General features: G+C 42.6%; 1 protein-coding gene across 1 annotated transcript in view; it reads left to right on the top strand.

The window, feature by feature from the left end:
• The window catches only part of FARP2 (FERM, ARH/RhoGEF and pleckstrin domain protein 2), a 108,463-nt gene that overhangs the window by 31,013 nt on the left and 57,796 nt on the right, over positions 1–19,654 (top strand). Inside the window, exons 3-4 of the mRNA XM_081815280.1 lie at positions 17,646–17,750; positions 18,672–18,714. Coding sequence (XP_081671406.1) covers positions 17,646–17,750; positions 18,672–18,714 — 148 coding nt within the window. The remainder of the gene's footprint in view (positions 1–17,645; positions 17,751–18,671; positions 18,715–19,654) is intronic.

Here is a 19,654-nt window from a genome sequence, read left to right as displayed (position 1 = left end):
ATAAGACAACAAAAAGAAATAAAAGGCATCTGAATCGGCAAAGAAGAAGTCAAACTCTCACTCTTTGCAGATGATATGATACTGTATGTGGAAAACCCCAAAGACTCCACCCCAAAACTGCTAGAACTCATACAGGAATTCAGTAAAGTGGCAGGATATAAAATCAATGCAGAGAAATCAGTTGCATTTCTATACACCAACAACAAGACAGAAGAAAGAGAAATTAAGGAGTCAATCCCATTTACAATTGCACCCAAAACCATAAGATACAAAGGAATAAATCTAACCAAAGAGGCAAAGTATCTGTACTCAGAAAACTATAGAATACTCATGAAAGAAATTGAGGAAGACGCAAAGAAATGGAAAAACGTTCCATGGAAGAACAAATATTGTGAAAATGTCTTTGCTACCTAGAGCAGTCTACACATTTAATGCAATCCCTATCAAAACACCATCAACTTTTTTCAAAGAAATGGAATAAATAATCTTAAAATTTGTATGGAACCAGAAAAGACCCTGAATAGCCAGAGGAATGTTGAAAAAGAAAAGCAAAGCTGCTGGCATCACGATTCCGGACTTCAAGCTCTATTACAAAGCTGTCATCATCAAGACAGTATGGTACAGGCACAAAAACAGACACATAGATCAGTGGAACAGAATAGAGAGCCCAGAAATGGACCCTCAACTCTATGGTCAACTAGTCTTCGACAAAACAGGAAAGAATATCCAATGAAAATAAAGTCTCTTCAGTAAATGGTGTTGGGAAAACTGGACAGCCACATGGAGAAGAATGAAACTGGACCATTTCCTTACACCACACACAAAAATAGACTCAAAATGGATGAAAGACCTAAATGTGAGACAGGAATCCATCAAAATCCTTGAGGAGAACACAGACAGCAACCTCTTCGACCTCAGCTGCAGCAACTTCTTCCTAGAAACATTGTCAAAGGCAAGGGAAGTAAGGGCAAAAATAAACTGTTGGGACTTCATCAAGATAAAAAGCTTTTGCACAGCAAAGGAAACAGTCAACAAAACCAAAAGACAGAATGGGAGAAGATATTTGCAAATGACATATCAGATAAAGGGCTAGTATCCAAAATCTATAAAGAACTTATCAAATTTAACACCCAAAGAACAGGTAATCCAATCAGGAAATGGGCAGAAGACATGAAAGGCATTTCTGCAAAGAAGACATCCAAATGGCCAATAGACACATGAAAAAGTGCTCCACAGCACTCGGCATCAGGGAAATCCAAATCAAAACCTCAATGAGATACCACCTCACACCAGTCAGAATGGCTAAAATTAACCTTAGCTCAGGAAATGACAGATGTTGGCGAGGATGTGGAGAAAGGGGAACCCTCCTACACTGTTGGTGGGAATGCAAGCTGGTGCAGCCACTCTGGAAAACAGTATAGAGGTTCCTCAAGAAGTTGAGAATAGAGCTGCCCTATGACCCAGCAATTGCACTACTGGGTATTTACCCCAGAGATACAAATGTAGTGATCCGAAGGGGCACGTGCATCCCAATGTTTATAGCAGCAGTGTCCACAATAGCCCAACTATGGAAAGAGCCTAGATGTCCATCAACAGATGAATGGATAAAGAAGGTGTGGTATATATATACAATGGAATATTATGCAGCCATCAAGAAATGAAATCTTGCCATTTGCAACGACATGGATGGAACTAGAAGGTATTATGCTAAGCGAAATAAGTCAATCAGAGAAAGACAATTTTTATATGATCTCACTGATATGAGAAGTTTGAGAAACAAGACAGAGGATCATAGGGGAAGGGAGAGAAAAATGAAACTAGAGAGAGAAGCAAACCATAAGAGACTCTTAATTTCAGGAAACAAACTGAGGGTTGCTGGAGTGGAGGGGGTTGGGAGGGATGGGGTGGCTTGGGTGATGGACACTGGGGAACGTGTTGCTATGGTGAGCGCTGTGAATTGTGTAAGACTGATGAATCACAGACCTGTACCCCTGAAACAAATAATACATTATATGTTAATCCAAAAAAGAAGAAGAAGAAAAGAAACAAGGCAGAGGATCATAGGGGAAGGGAGGAAAACGTGAAACAAGACAACACCAGAGAGGGAGACAAACCATAAGAGACTCTTAATCTCAGGAAACAAACTGAGGATTGCTGGAGTGGACGGGGGTGGGAGGGATGGGAGGGCTGGGTGATGGACATTGGGGAGGGTATGTGCTATGGTGAGCACTGTGAACTGTGTAAGACACTTGAATCACAGATCTGTATCCCTGAAACCAATAATACATTTTTGTTAATAAAAAAGAAGAAAAAAAAATACAGTCCACTGATTTGTTTATCCTCCATTTTGCATTGTCCATCCATTTTCCTATGTTTTAAAACTTAAATTACAGTTGTAGAGTATTTATGTTGAATCCAGCTACAAAAATATTTGCTGGTTTTTACGTTGCAGTTTTTCCTAAAAACTAAACACGATAATATATGTAAAGTCCTAAAAATACTTGAATCTCCATTCCATTCTGCATTTACATTTGGCCTGTCTAGTAGAAGTACTTACATGAGATAGAACCAAATTTCATGTTTTCTCTGAGAAGATCCATTAATTAGGGAAAAAACCCTACATGCTACTAAAAACAAATTCAATAAATCTCTGTATTTATGAAAAACATTATCTTTGGTTTTTATTTTGTAAGTAGCACAGAAGCCTTACAGAACCACTCAAATGTTCTACGAAGGTACAGTGAAAGGAACTGGTACGTCTCATGGCGACTCCTGCTTCATTCCCCAGAGGCAATGCTTGTGGACACATCCTCATAACTTTCTAGAAAAAAAAAAACATGATCTTTAAAGAAAAATTTTAAACACCAGAACCAAATGTCAGAAGACACTGAGATTTTTTTTTTCTTCAATAAATACTTAAAGTTTATAGGCAAAGATTTGGCTTAGAGAACGTATATCATTCACTTCTATTTTAGGATGGTGTTTACCAAAATATAATAAATGCTTATTAGCAACTGTTTCTCGTGTTTCTAGCAAAAGGCAGTAAAAATTAAAACTAAAGCACAGCTGTGAAAGTCCAGGTTTGCTTTGCATTTCATTGCTCCACTTCCTCATACCCTGTTTAGGACAGCCCAGATTCCAATGATCATGAGAGACCATTCATCAGAATTCCAAACAGAAATGTTCTAAGCTCCAGGGAAACTATTAACTTTTATAAAAATTGTACAATGAAAGCCGTTGCAAGAAATTAAGATCTAAGTAAGTGGAAAGATATCCCATGTTCTTGGATCAGAAGACTTATTATTAAGATGGCAATACTCCTCAACTGATCTACAGATTTAATGTGATCCCCATCAAAATCCCAGCTGGGTTTTTTGCAGAAACTAACAAGCTGATTTTAAAACTTATATGGAAATGCAGCGGACCTAGAATAGTCTAAAATAATTTTGGAAAAGAAGAAAGTTGATGGACTCACACTTCAAAACTTACTATAATGCCACAGTAATCAATTCATAGTGGTATTGACATAAATATAGATATCAATGGAATAGAATTGAAAGTCCAGAAATAAGTCCTTACAGTTCAAGAAAAATACCATAAAAACAGTGGTAAGCCAATTCCACAGAGAATGAATAGTCTTCTACAAATGGATGAGAATGAAGCTGAACCCTACCTAACACCACACACAAAAACTAAGTCAAAGTGGATCAGTGATCTAAATGTTGAGCTAAAACTATAAAAGTCTTAGAGGAAAACCTAGGAGTAAATTTTCATGACCTCAGGCTAGACCATTGTTTCTTAGGTATGATACCAAAACCAGAAATGACAAGGGGAAAAAAATGGGTAAATTGGACTTCATTAAAATTAAAAAAAAAAAAAATGTGCTAGAAATAGTACTGTTGAGAAAGTTAAAAGAGTGGAGAAAATACTTGCAAATTCTATATTTGAGAAGGAATTTATAATTACCTATAACTCAATAATAAAGACAAGTGACCCAAGTTAAAATATTGCCCAAAGTCACACAACTAGAAAACAGGTGCAGAGGAACTGTCACCCAGGTGATTGTTTTTCTCTGATAGATGTTATCTTGTCTAGAGCTCTTACATTTCTGCTTTGTGCTCTTGATTTACAGAGGCAGTTGCTTTATTAACTTTTTAAAGAATTTCATGATGAAATTTTGGTCGCAGTGTCATCTGCTAAGAGGCAACATTTTTCTTTTGAGGGTTCATCTTACATTTGTTTCATTTTTTTTTTCTTTTATCTTGAATATCTTTGAATATTTGCAGTGTTGTTTCTAATTTGACTACCCATGTTTGGGGAAGATAAGTTGTTCCTAGATGGCTATTTTCAGAAAGTCTTGTATGGGTGGCTGGTTATAACCTAGTTGAAATTTATCCAGTGACCTGAGGTTTGTGTGTGAGTTAGTTTTGCCTTTACTTCTTCTCGGCCAGTGGTAGTAGCTGGCAGTAGGGTGTTTCACAGTGTAGCCTTTCTTGCAGCTTACTTCTGATTTCTTACTTGGTTCTGCCTCCTGTGCTTCTCTAAGCCAGACAGGCCCAAAATTGGACTCTGCTACCAATGCCTCTTACCTCTCCTTTTTGCAAACAAGGGATTTAGGTTTTACTCCCCAGGTTCTACCTTTCACTGTTGATCAGTGCTCTTTGAAGCTTCTGCTGAAATTTGCTTCCTGGCATCTTGTTTGTGCCTTCCCATATATACCAATACCCTCCAGCTCTGGCTCTGTGGCTAGTGACACTCTTCCCGCCAAGTTTTTTGATTCAGCATTTAGCAGTTTTCCTAGTTTTGCTGAAAATGGAGTTTACATTTTTGTTATTTTCTTTTTTGATTTTGAATGATTCTATCAAGAGATGGAGGAAATGACAACTTACACTACCATCTTCAAAAGATAAGCCACCGAGTATTTTCTGGATTGTTGCAGTGTGCCCCACACCCCTTGTACCCTTTACCATCTCCATCCTGAAATCCCTCTCAGACACATTTCTGAATTCGAACTTTTTTCTCATTACTTCTATTTCCAGAAGTTTGCCTTTGTTTTTCACACCACTGGTTCAGAGTCACACTTTATTCATTTTGTTATTCAGGCCTCCTGTTGAGGTTTCATTTCTACAGTTATCTTTTTATGTCCCCTTTTAATTCATTAGTTGCTTCTCTTTTCCCCAAAGTCTCCTCATTTCATGAATGCTGTGGCCTATTACATTGATCTTTTTGAGGACCTTAGTTTTTCTTACTGCATTTTCTTTGGTATACTCCACTCTTTCTCTTTATTGGGGTCAGTTTCTCAGCTTTTCAGGTTGATATCTCTATTTCAGGAGTTTGGTTCTCAGGGTCTGCTCACTCTTGGTTGTCCATGTATTTTTGCAAGTGAGGTGCCAGACTGATGAGTATTGTTTTCATTGACCTTTGCAGTGGCCACAGGTTGATTTTCCCAGGCAGACTTCCTTTCTGAAAATGACAGTTGCCTGGCTTCAGGGCCATGGGAGTGACCAAGATCCTGGCTGGGTGAGTGGGTAGGGCACACTGACAGACAGGTTTCCTTTATGTGTATGAGTTTTTCAAGTACATACAAGTAAGGCCAAGCAAGCCACCCAGAAACCTTCTGTTGATGAGGAAAAAAGAAAGGAATTACCCAAGAGGCTGATTGCTCTAAGAGATTTTTCTCTGATGTTAAGTTAAAGACAAGGAGTTTAAAAAAAAATAAATAATGGGTTGATGGTCCAACTTCTAAAACTTATCAGAAATAGCATGTTTCTTCTTTGGCTGCTGATATAACCTACACTGTGTACACAAATGTGGTGGGGGAAACAATGAATGTCCTGAAGCTGGGTCTCATTCTCTTGGCGTGTATCCTTTTTGAGGTGCCCTGGCTCTGATGTGAGGACACTTTAACAGTCATTCCCCATAATGGGAACGTCTTTCACATTTATCCCCTTCTGTGCTCATGTCTCAGTTTTCTTTGTGCACTCCACCAGTTCTTCTGTTAAGAAGCTTATTACTGATTCTGTGTTCTCAGGCTGAAACCCACCTTCCCCCATTTATGAGCCACTTGAAGGCACAGTTTTTTTCTTTTCCTGACAAATTTGGGGACTTAAGTAGGGAACTAGCAGAACAGGTACCTAAGTGAACCCCAGTTTAATTATTATTCTTGCACTGTTCAGCCTCACCTGGTCCTGCTGAGTTTCTGCTACCATGACAGGGCAGTGCGTGTGCTAACTACAGCTTGAGCTTGGACAAATTACAGGAAGGTGACTATAGATTTTACTTGTTTGCCCCCAATTTTAGAACTCTTCTTTCCAGGCTAAAAATGTTAAGGCTGTGCTGACCATGGGCATTTTCCAGGGTCTCCCTGCTGAATTATTCAGGGTCTAGTCAGGAGACAAAATACACCAGTAATTTGAACAGGGAAATGTGATAGAAATGGTTATTAGCTAGTAACAGGGATTAACTACTAAGAGGAAGAGAGAATCCTGAAGAATGCAGTGAACAGCTACCAGTGCAAACTTGGAAGAGGTCTCTTCCCCCAAGGTCAAGGTTCAGACTTACAGATGGTGGACATATTGGCTAAGGTGCCACGGGAATGGGCTGGCAGACAGGAAGCTGCTCCCTGGCAGAACTGGAGTGGAAGAGGGAGTCCCTGGAAGGTGCAGCCGTGGAGTCCTCTGCACACGGCTAGCAGGGAAGCAACCTATTGGTCATAGTAGCAAGAAAGCCCAAAGCCCCAGAATCAGGGAGGGAAACTTCTTCTTCTTGTATCCCCCAGCACCCTTTCCTGACAAGACAGCTTGTAAAGGAGAGATGTCTATAGGGGCCTGCCCCAGTATCACAAAGCAAGGCAAAGAAGGGTAGATTTGGAGTATAGAAGCAATAGATGGATACCTAGCTCACCCATATTAACAGGTTCAAATTTGGGAATTTTAAATTGTCCTGTTTCCTTGAGTACTTTAAGATAAACTAATGTAGAAAGAGCTGGGTACCAATGATCCATTGATAAATAAGCTCTCATGTTATGCCTGTGTCCTGTGGTAGAGATAATCTATGTGCAAGATGATCTTTTCAGTCCAAGAACACTGAATGCATAGGGATACATTTCTTCTTTCAGGATACAGAATCCCCTCTCTGATAAGCAGAAGTGGCTGTTACATCTTTAGGCTCTCAAACTCAACACAAGTCCTTATGGCTTTTAATGCAGTTTGGGTATATCTCTGGTGCACAGCATTTTTAGGGATATGTGAGAGCCTAAGATTTGAAAGTGTGCCAGAGTGGGAATGAAATGCCTATCAAAAATGTTGGTGACCTTTCAAAGAATCTAGAATGAATATAGCTACAGTTTCCAGTGAGCTCTCAAGATTATTTTCATTATACAACATAATATTATAAAAGGAAATTGGGCCTTGATCTAATTATTAGAGAAAAATTTTAAGTAGTGAAACTGTAGAGATATGAATTGTATAATAGGAGTAGGCATCTGGGTAGATGGAGGAGTTATAATTTGGCAAATGAACTGTAAATGGGCATATGAAACAAGTCGAAGGACTAAATCAAGCTTTTTCCAGAATTTTCCCACAGTGCTTAAGACAAAGAATAAAGAAGTACTTTGTTAGCTGAGATTTTGTAGCCCATTTCCATCCAGACAAAATCTTTAATGGTACTTTTGTCTATGTAAATTTTTAACAATATGCTTTATGTCTAAACTTGGAGAAGAACTTTAACACTGTGGCCAACTGGAAAATGGAACACTGAACGAAAAATTTTGGTTTTTAACCTGTATTTTGTATATTATTTTTTTAATGATGTTTCTCCTCCAGCCTAGTGTTTGAAACACAGTTCTAATTTGGGTGGCTGCTTACCTCTGTGGGAAATGGGTTGTGAAGGCAGTTTTCTTCCGTTGTATCTGTTGATGATGCCAACACTTTCACAGTCTGTAAGGCCTTTCCAGTGTAGAGTTCAGAGAGTCTCTTTTCCTTTGCTGCTTTGGGAATGTGCAGTGGGTATGGGTCCTACAGTCCACTGACGGTGCACTTCTGGATTTTAGAGCAGATGATGCTTACCCTAAGCTTTATTAAGGTTTGCCTCTCTGATTCGTGCTGAATTAATATTTGTGTATGGTGTGAGGTAGGGTTTGATGTGCATGTTTTTTGCATATAGTTACTCATTTCCGTCAGCTCCAGTTGTTGAAAAGACCATCCTTCCTGCACTGAATTACATCAGATGACTGTGCTTGTGGGAGTCTCGTTCTGGGCTCTCATGTGCTCCACAGGTCTGTTTTTGCACCAGTACCATACTGTCTTAATTATTACAGCTTTAATATTTTTTTTTAAGATTTTTATTTATTTATTGAGAGAGATAGTGATAGAAAGAGAGCATGAGAGGGAAGAGGGTCAGGAGGAGAGGCAGACTCCCCGCTGAGCAGGGAGCCCGATGCGGGACTCGATCCCAGGACTCCAGGATCATGACCTGAGCTGAAGGCAGTGGCTTAACCAACTGAGCCACCCAGGCGCCCAGTTACTACAGCTTTAGAACAAGTCTTGATATCTGACAGTGTAAGTCCTCCAACTTTGCTCTTCTTTAAGATTGTCTTTGCTTGGGCGCCTGGGTGACTCAGTTGTTTAAGCGACTGCCTTCGGCTCAGGTCATGATCCCGGGGTCCTGGGATCGAGTCCCGCATCGGGCTCCCTGCTCTGCGGGGAGCCTGCTTCTCCCTCTCCTACTCCCCCTGCTTGTGTTCCCTCTCTCGCTGTGTCTCTCTCTGTCAAATAAATAAATAAAATCTTTAAAAAAAAAAAGATTGTCTTTGCTTACCAGGCTTTGGTATCTATATTGTTTTTTAATCTGTTTGTCAATTTCTATGAACACAAGCTGCTGGGATTTTAACTGGAATGGCATTGAATGTATGGTTCACATGGGGAGCACTGATGTCTTATGTGGAGGGATGTGCCATGTTCGTAGATTGGAGGATATCGACCACATCCCTCTAGATGGTTAGGTCTTCTTTAGCTTTTCTCAGCAATGTTTTATAATTTTCGGTATAGCAGACTTCTGGGTCTTTCCACCATTGATGGCAAGTCTTAGATTTCACTTTCCAGCTGTTTATTATCAGTTTATAGAAATAGAATTGCTTTTTGTGCATTGACTTTACATTCTGTGACCTTGCTAAGTTCATTTATTAATTCCGATAGTATAATTTAGATTTTTTTTGTTTTCAGCTGCTAGCTTAATTTCTGTATTTTTTATTTTTGAAGCTTTTATTTTGAAGCAGTCTCAAACTTACCAAAAAAATGCAAAAATAGTACAAAGATTTTTTTCTTTCCTGAATTATTTGAGAGCAAGTTGCCAACACCATGCGCCAGCACTCTTATACTTCAAGTATATTTCCTACAAACAAGGAGGTTCTTCATCATTACAGTTCAGGACATTAACGCAGATCCCTTGCTACCCCCAGGTCCCCAGGCCCCGTTCAGGTTCCCCCGTTGGTCCCACTACTAGTGTCCTTTTTTTTTTTTTTTTTTAAAGATTTTATTTATTTATTTGAGACAGAGAGCATGAGAGGGAGGAGGGTCAGAAGGAGAAGCAGACTCCCTGCCGAGCAGGGAGCCTGATGTGGGACTCGATCCCGGGACTCCAGGATCATGACCTGAGCCGAAGGCAGTCGCTTAACCAACTGAGCCACCCAGGCGCCCCCACTAGTGTCCTTTTTAACAAATGACCCAGTGTACAGTCCGTACAGTCCCATCGCTGGTCTCTAGCCTGTGTGACTTTCACAACACTGACACTTTTGAAGCTCATAGCATTTGATTTGTAGATGAGTCTCAGATGGACTTGGCTGTTTCCCCATGATGGGATTCACGTGCATCTTTGGCAGGGTGTTACCTACTGAATGTTTGTGTCCACCAGAATTCATATGTTAAAACCTAACCCCCACCGTGATGGTATTTGGAGGTAGGGCGTTTGGGAGGGAATTAGATCATGAAGGTGGAGCCCTCATAAATGGGATTAGTGCCCCTAAAAGAGAGAGCTCAGAGAGAGCTCTCAGCCCCTTCCATCATGTGGGGACACAGCTGAAAGACAGCCATCTCTGAAGCCAAAAGCAGGCCTTCACCAGACACCTAATCTGCCAATGCCTCGATCTTGGACTCCCAGCCTCCAGAACTTGAGAAATCCTTGTATGTTGTTTTAGCCACCCAGTCTGTGCAGCCTGGATGAACTAAGATACGGGGATGGCACAGAAGGGATGCTGGGCCCGCACTGCATTCTCTTACACGGTATACAATTTCAATTGGTCCTGTTTCTGGTAATGTTCAGTCTGGGTTCATCCTGCTCTCTTGCTGCCTCAGACCTAGCATTAGCCCTTTCTCCAAGGAAGATTTCTGTTTGAGATGTGCTCCTGACCTGAGTCTTGCTGATCCCAGGACCTTCCAGTGGACAGAGCCAGGGGCTGTGGTTCTCTGTGCCAGGTCATCCTCCCACGTAGACATAGTCCCTGTCGCTGCTCTCCATCCTACTGTGGGCTGTTGTCTTCTGCAGACATTACCTCCTTCCACTCCTACCCAGCACCTCACTAAGGGGTGACCACCACTCCCCCCACCTGGGCTTCAGTATCCTGCACTTGGCCCCTGTGTACAAACAGCCCACTTCCTCAGCCCACACTGAGCCCACTTTTTTATTTTTAAAAAATCACATAGGCTTTTTAAAAAATAGGTTAGTATATGCTGATGATACAGATTTCAGAAAGTACAGAAGGATATGCAGTCACACCGTTTAGTTCTCTGGAAACAACCACCATCCCTAGTTCCTGTGCTTCTTCCAGGGCGTTTACCTACATATGTATGTGTGTCTGCGTATTTACATCTGTGTGTGCATTCCCCACGCAGATGGTGGCATATGCATTGCCCCACACCTTGCTTTGTTCCCTCAACAGTGTATCTTGGAGGTCTTTCCATTTTTGTGTAACCCTGGATGTGCCACAGTTTATTAACCTGTCCTGTCGGGGTAGATTTAGGGTAGCTTAATCATTTGCTATTAGAAGCATTATTGTAACAAATACTGTTTTATATGCATGGGTTTGCACCTGTGAAATTCTTCTCAGAGTGGGATTTTTTGGAGAATGGTGTGGACATTTAGATTTTAGTAGGTAGCTCCCACCAGGCCTGCACAGCATCGGGGGCAGCGGTTTGCCCACGGCCCTATGTGGGAGTACTTGGCCACGCTTGCTCACATGGCGTGTCAGACTCTGAGTTCTGATCAACACCACGAGAGCCTCCGCCTGATTCTGACCCATGCACCTCTGGTCATGAGTCGCAGCAAGCCTCTCTGTGTGTGCAAGCATCACTTAGGCTTCTGTGCTTGTGAACAGCCTGTCCTTTTGCCCATTGTTCTCATCATTTCATAATCTTTTTACTTACTGGTGTTTATAGTCTGGTGTGTTTTACTTATTTCTTTTTAAGATTTTGTTTATTTGAGAGAGAGAACACAAGCAGGGAGGAGGGGCAGATGTAGAAGCAGACTCCCCGCTGAGCAGGGAGCCTGATGTGGGGCTCGATCCTAGGCGCCCTTGCAGTCTGGTGTGTTTTAAAGAAATTTGCACTTTGCTGTGACATGAGCTGTTTGCTCCCTGTGTCTTTGATTTGACAGTTTCTTGTCTTTTTTTTTTTTTTTTAAGATTGGGTTTGTTTTGTTTTTATTTTGTTTTTAAGATTTTATATATTTATTCGACACAGAGAAAGCACAAGTAGGCAGCGTGGCAGACAGAGGGAGAGGAAGAAGCAGGCTCCCCATTGAGCAGGGAGCCTGACGCGGGACTTGATCCCAGGACCCTGGGATCATGACCTGAGCCGAAGGCAGACACTTAACCAACTGAGCCACCGAGGCGCCCCAAGATTTTTTTTTAAGATTTGTTTATTTGAGAGAGAGGGAGGGATACTGCGAGTAGGGGAGAGGGAGAGAGAATCCTCAAAGAGACACCCCGCTGAGCAAGGAGTCTGATGTAGGGCTCCATCCCAGGACCCCGAGACCATGACCTGAGCCAAAATCAAGAGTTGGCTGGCCACATAACAGACTGAGCCACCCAGCTCAGTCCCCTTAAGATACACCCCTTAAGACTGTATTTTTAGGGCACCTGGGTGGCTCAGTTGGTTAAGCGACTGCCTTCAGCTCAGGTCATGATCCCAGGGTCCTGGGATCGAGTCCCGCATCGGGCTCCCTCCCACTCCCCCTGCTTGTGTTCCCTCTCTCACTGTGTCTCTCTCTGTCAAATAAATAAATAAAATCTTTAAAAAAAAAAAAAAAGACTGTATTTTTAAGTCAGCCCTGCATCCACTGTGCGGCTCCAACTCACAGCCCCCAGCCAGCTGGGCGCCCACGGCAGCTTCTTCTTGTGCACTTTATTTGCTGTCCCCCATTTCTCAAGCCCCTTGTTAGGGTGCTGAACTTCCGGCGAGTCCTGAACATGGCCTTTCCCCCCATAGAGTATGAAACAAAACTGTCTCATTACAGGACTTTGATGAGTGGATGTTTTTGTGTTTAGATATTTTACTCATCTTGAAATTATTATGTGAGGTAAGGGTACAACCTTGTTTTTTCCAGAGGGACACCCAAGTGGTTTCTGCTGGATAATATGTGTTCCTCCCACTGATTGACCTGAAATATCACATTTATCAGGCACTCCAGTACTTGCATATTTGGGTATATTTCTTCATCTCCTAATCTGTTCTAGTTATTTGTCTATGTGGACAGGCACCAGTACCAAACATTTTAATTACTGTGGTTTTCAACAGGTTGAATATGTGGTAAGGCTAGTCCTCATCTATTTTTCTTTTTCATTGGCATGCTTGGATGTAAAAAAAAAAAAAAAATACCAACTGTAGAATTAGCCTATCAGGTTCCTCAGAGAATCCTTTTAATCCTTTTATTAGGACAACATGGAATCTGGCTTAATTCAAGGAGCACTGACCCCTGTGTGAGGGTGTTTGTGTGCAAGAAAACCGTGTGCCCTACACCTCTCCACGCCCCTTCTGTGGTCCCCTTTTTCTCTCATAAAACTTTCTCCATGAAGCTTTCTTTTGTTAAGTTTATTCTAAGACACTTCAGCCCTTTTGCGGCTGTTACAAATGTGGTTGTTTTCTTCCTTTCTGTCCTGAGAATGGTGGTTAATTGTATGTAAGTGAAGGCTGTTTTGATGTATTTATAGAAATTTATCCCCCACCACCTAACTGAATTCTATCTCTTTCATAATAATTTTCTAGTTGATGTTCTTGGGTTTTCAAAGTAAATTATCATGTCTACAAATAATGATAGTTTTGCTTCCTTTCTGATTTTTTACGTCTCATTTCTTTCTCTATTTTGATGTTGGTGTCACATAGTAGTGATTGCGTATACTGTTGGGAGTGGCCTCCTCGTCTTGCTAAATGTTAAAGAATCACTTTTTCTTCCTATTAAGAATTTTTATCAAGGGGGGGGGCCTGGGTGGCTCAGTTGTTACGCGTCTGCCTTCGGCTCAGGTCATGATCCCAGGGTCGTGGGATTGAGCCCCACATCGGGCACCCTGCTCGGCAGGAAGCCTGCTTCTCCCCCTCCTGCTCCCTCTGCTTGTGTTCCCTCTCTCACTGTGTCTCTCTCTGTCAAAAAATGGGTGAAATCTTTAAAAAAAAAAAAAAATCTTATTTATCAAGGGGGCTCCTGGGTGGCTCAGTCGATTGAGTGTCTGCCTTCGGCTCAGGTCATGGTCCCGGGGTCCTGGGATTGAGCCCCGCATCCGGCTCCCTGCTCAGCGGAGAGTCTGCTTCTGCCTCTCCCTCTGCCTGCCACTCCCCCTGCTTGTGCACGCTCTCTCTGTGTCAAATAAATCTATTAAAAAAAAAAAAAAGAATTTATAACAGGGGCACCTGGATGGCTCAGTCGGTTAAGCATCTGCCTTCGGCTCAGGTCATGATCCCAGGGTGCTGGGATCGAGCCCATTGTTGGGCTCTCTGCTCAGCAGGGAGTTCGATTCTCCCTCTCCTGCTGCCGCTCCCCCTGCTTATGCACATGCACACGCGCGCTCTCTGTCAAATAAATAAAAATATTTTTTAAAAAAAATTTATATCAAGAGTAGAAATTGAATTTTATCAGATGCCTTCTCAGCTTTTCAGATTCTGGGAATAATCCTAGGATTTTTTTTTCTGACAGATCTGATGTGATATAGTGATAATTGTGCTGATACTGTATTCAATTATCCTCTGTTTTTTAATTAATTTTACTTGGTTATGGTATATTAATCTTTGAGTTGTTGTTGGATTATGTTTGCTGGTATTTTACTCAATTTTTTTTTTTTTTTGGAGAGAGGCGGGTTGGGCGCAGAGGGAGAGGTAGAGATAAGAACCTTAGGCAGGCTCCACGCCTAGAGTGCATCCCAACATGGGGCTCATGAGATCATGACCTGAGCCAAAACCAAGAGTCAAATGCTCAACCGACTGAGCCACCTGGAGGCCCCTTACTCAGGACATTTTCACTGATACCTATAACTTGGAATTTTTCTCTTTGGGTCGTATGTGTGTTTGTATGGAGTTTGGGGGTTCTTTCTCAAGAAAGAGATTAAGAAGAGACCACTACCACGACCCACCATACTTCGGACCAATTTAAATAGCTTTGGAAATGTCTGTCCCTACATGGTTTGTGGAAACACCTGATTCTGCTGTTTTTTTTAGGAGTTCAGTATGTGTTTCAGGTGACACAGAATACGAAGTTCTTTTTCTTCGCCTTAACATAGGATAATAGACTTGGGAAAGCTTTTTTACTTCAGTAAAATTTACTCCAATCCAGGAGTTAAACACACATACATATGTGTATGTGTGTATGGATACCTGTGTGTGTATGTGTGTATATTAAAACAGAAATGCGTAATTAAATGTATTTTTATGCCCAGTTTTAAAAACCCTGTTCTGGTTTGGACGCTGGTGCATCGTGAATGTGTCCCTGTGTGTCCATACACTTGATACACGTTAGCATCCCTTAGTCAGTTGGGCAGGCCTCCTGGACCAAGCCCAGGCTGTACCAACTGTGGGTAGAGGGCTTGCATAGGGCTGTTAGTCCTACCATTACACCACACAGGGTGACCATGCGGTTGAAAAAGGAGAGGGGAGGGCTTGAGTGCAGCAGAGCGGTTGTGGATGTTTGGGGCCTGTCCATGGCACACCTACCCATGTGGTGGTCCTGGAGACTCGAGGATGGATGACACAGTCTCTGACCATCTAGTAGTAGGAATGCACCCAAATAGATGGGTGAACAACAACGCCCTAAGCATGGTGCTAGGGATAAGTACCAAGGGATGTGGCAGTTAAGTGGAGCTGACTGAAATTAAGGGGACCTTACCTTTGAGGTAATGAGCTCCTCAGGTTCTCAGAGGGTCTGCTGGAGACTGACAGAGGGGGAGAGGGTGTGTCCCTGTGAGGGAGCAACTGGGTATCCAGGTCGCCACTGGATGGGGGAGGCCAGGTCGTGTGGGGCAGTGCACACCACACTGTGAGGGTGTTCCCTCCTGTGGTGCCCCCCACCCGCGCACCCCTCCAGTCTGGGGGAGGGGACATGGCTGTGGGAGAGCTTCCTGGGGACGAGTGTTTAGTGTTAGAGGAGTTGCAGTGGACTCCATGATTTCCGTGATCTCTGACCAGTTCACCACTGAGGGGATTTGACTGCACATCTGTCCAAATAGCCCTGTGCTTCTCTCCGAGGGCACAGTGGGCACGCTAGCCCCAGCGTGCCTCTTCCAGCACCCCCACCCCACAGTGAGCCCCCACCATGATCCTGGTAAGAGGTGACGTTACAGTACTTACATCCAGAAGACTTGCCCTTCTGTTCCCTGTGAGATGTGTTGTCAGTGTAGGACCCCTTTGCAGCCCACCTTTCCATTCCCGTGAGGTGCGCATTGTGCTGTGATTCGCTGCGCGCTTCTTTGTCACAACACAGTGCAGATATTTGTATCTTCACGTAAGAATTCTCGTTTTAGGAGCGTAAACACATCTTGGGTACACAGCAGGAAAGTCTCCTGGTTCAACTTAAAGGAACATGATATCCTTTGGAACAATGGAGATTTGCCTTTCTTCCCACATACATACATAATCTTCTCACTGCAAAAATGACAGATGCCAGGGGCGCCTGGGTGACTCAGTCGGTGAAGCGTCTGCCTTCGGCTCAGGTCATGATCCCGGGGTCCTGGGATCAAGTCCCGTGTCGGGCTCCCTGCTCAGGAGGAGGAGTCTGCTTCTCCCTCTCCTCCCCTCTCGTGCTCTCTCTCGAAATCTCTGTTGCTGTCTCTGTCTCTCTCTCTCAAAATCTTTTAAAAAATGACAGATGCCCATTGATGAAAAATTTAGGCATTACAGAAGTTAGTAAATAAGGTAGAAGTGAAAGTGCTTGTCCCACCCACCACCCCCATTCAGTACTAAATGGCAAATGCAGTGTGAGTGTCTTACGAAATGGAATTCTATTACAGATACTGGAGAGAAGGGGAACCTTCTTTCCTTCTTGACTGAACGTCAGGCTTGGACTTTATTCCACGGTAGCACATACAGAGTTGATAGGAGTTGCATGGTTTCAACTATGGATGTAATGTTTATGTCATCAGTTCGTCATGGGATTTGTCCTTGCATATTTATCTCTGTGCAGTTGTGTGAGATATCTGCAGGAGAAAGTTGTAGAAGTGGAATCTCTGGAGCAAAGACGTATGTGTACATTTTAAATTTTGGAGGTGTTTCAAATGCTCCCAGAAGATAGGATGGATCGGGGTTCCCCCGGTGGCGTGTGACAGCCACACCACGTCGTTCTCCCAGGCCTCCGAAGTGAAAAATGGTACCTCGCTGTTTTCATTTACTTCCTTATTGGAGGGCTTGAGTACCTTTTTCTATGCCTAAAAGCCATTTATATTTCTTCATCCAATTCATAAGAGCAATACGAAAGATAAATTATAATTTGTTTCAGTATGATTCTAAATTTTAACTTTGTTCACTGTTTCTCTCAGAAGTTTTTTTGTCTTTATTTAATCACATCTGTCTTTATGCTATACTTAGGAAGACTTTACTTACCCCAAGATTGGAGAAATAGTCTCTGTTTTATTCTATTCTTTAGTCCACTGGAGTTTATTTTTTTGAGCAGTGCGGACCAGGGATCTAACTCCATTTTTCTTCTAAATGGAGAGCCGATTGCCCACCTCATGTTTGAACAGTCCATGCTCTTCTTGCTAGTGTTGCTAGCAAATAATAACGTATTCACTTGGATCTTATGCAAACATGGAGTATGAGACCCACCTTTTTAGCAAATATCAAATTGTTTGATAAAATGTTTACTGAGGCTGAAAATGGGTTCTGCATTCCGAAAATGCCTCAAGTGACAAAGAAAAAATGGCTAAGGACACAACTGAGAATATAAGACTGAAGGAATTGTCTAGCTTTATGTTAGTGTCAGTTCCTGAGCACAAAGAGCCTTGGGCTCTTTATTTGCTTTGTGATGGTTTGTAAGCCTTATAGAAGGCAGAGTGAAGCCAGCAATTCAGTAGGATGGAGTTTAACATGCAGGAGGCCGGGTCATGCCACGCTGTTACATGAACCCATGTTGTGGGAAGGCACGTAATCCTCCTGTGTTCCCCTCCCTGCCCTTCACAGCCTAAGCGCGATGGCCAGACGTTGCTGACCCAGGTGTGGAGGCGCTTGAACCTGACGGAGTGTGACTACTTTGGGCTGGAGTTTCAGCATCCCCGGTCCTACTGGGTACGTGTCCTTGCCTTATTCTTGCAAGCTCTTGAGAGCTGACCATGCACGTGGCCACAGAGAGCCTTTGAGGCCCCGCTGCAGTGATATGGCACCATGCTTCATCACATTGCTGTTCCTAGAGCTGCACCGTGGAGACATGGACCGCACTGGCCTTGTAGCTAAGCTGAGTTCCCACCCTCCCTAAATTTGTTCTCCTCACCAGTACATGTGCCAAGGAAATCCAGAAACAACCGCTAGGACATCTGCATGATAATCGTTTTGAGCAAACTTTTACGAAATTCATTGGTTATCCCTCATGTTACTTGATCGATGAACCTTTAAAAGTGTGGAACTTAATATTTATAGGTGGAACTGTTTTAAACCAAAATTAGGGGCGCCTGGGTAGCTCAGTCCGTTAAGTGTCCGACTCTTGATTTAGCTCAGGTCTTGATCTCATGGTTGTGAGTTCAAGCCCTACATTGGGCTCCATGCTGGGGGTGGAGTCTACTTAAAAAAGAAAGAAAGAAACCAAAATCAGCCTATTCGATAAGTGTGTCAGCATTACTCATGCAGGGGCACTCTTGTCTCTTAGTTGTTTACAGGTGCATCTTGTACCAAAGATTTGTTTGGCCTTAACAGCCGCCCCCCCAAAATAATTCTTGGTACCCGTGCTGTGCCTAGCAACAACAGTGTGCATGTGACCTAATGGAGGGGTCCGGGCCTGTGTGGCATCTCATCACCCTCCCACACTTCTCGAAGCTGGTGTTCCTGTGCCTCTCCCAGGTGTTTTGTCAGGATTTGACTGGTGTGTGAGCAGAGGCCAAAACGGGCCCCACCTTAAATATCTCTCCTAGTTATAAACAGTTCTGTATTTTGTAGCAGTTATTAAATAGAGAAATCATTGAATGGATTTGATCTCTCTTCTTAAATCCTCTTTAGATTTGGCTGGAACCTATGAAGCCCATCGTTAGGCAAGTACGAAGTAAGTCCTTTTTTTAAACTCTTTAGAATTCTGTTCATTTAAGATGCTTTTGTTCTTGACTGTTCAAATTGGAGGTGTGTCCAGATGTTCATTGTCCCCACCCTGGGGAGCAGTGAGGTGATTGCCAGCGGCGCGTGAACTTGGAGATTGTTTTGCTGCTTAGTCTCAGCCTGCGGCAGCTGCGAACACTTACTGGTTCTCAAACGCAGTGGTAACAGGATATGCTCTTGGATATGTCACTTAATTGTTGGCCAATATGCAAAAATAAGTATGCAGTTTCTCCCCCCAAGTTATAAAAAGGCATTGAGGTTCTTCCTTTAATTAGCTTCTTAATTTTTTTTAACAATTTTTAAAACTTTATTTTTTGTGGTATTATTTTTGAGTATAGTTGACACAATTTAATTACATGTTTAATAAAACAGTTTATACTGTTTTGTAATTATAAACATAATTTTTGTTCGTCTCCATTAAATTTTAAAAAATTGGGGCACATAGTAATGCCTCTTGGTTACAGGGTGCCATCCAGGGGTCCAGATTCACCTGCAGTCTGATCCCATGTGAGAGAGAAGGATGGTTGCTAGTAGCCCTGTTAGTCACTGGTGGCCTAAGGCCATTTAGGTCATCGTGGCCCTGTAGGACAACACCTCCTCTTTCCTGCTTGGTGAAAATTACACAGCTGTGTTGTAAAAATTTCAGTGAAGCGGAGATGCTCAGATGAGCCAACACCTTGTGCTTTTTCTTTCCAGTAATCAGGTTGTTCTGGTTCAGTACAGTGAGTGCTGACGTTTTTCTTTCACTAAAGTATATAAAGATTTGAAAAAATAGTGAGATTGACTTTACTTGTCAAGTTTGAAATGTTTCTTTTCAGGGATGCCTGGGTGGCTCCGTCGGTTGAGCGTCTGCCTTCGGCTCAGGCCATGATCCCGGGGTCCTGGGATCG

Source organism: Leptonychotes weddellii, chromosome 3, assembly GCF_054177405.1.
Source record: "Leptonychotes weddellii isolate Sample4059 chromosome 3, ASM5417740v2, whole genome shotgun sequence".
Lineage (NCBI taxonomy): Eukaryota > Metazoa > Chordata > Mammalia > Carnivora > Phocidae > Leptonychotes > Leptonychotes weddellii.
Note: the sequence above shows the minus strand (reverse complement) of the source record. Positions and strands in the feature narration are given on the sequence as shown.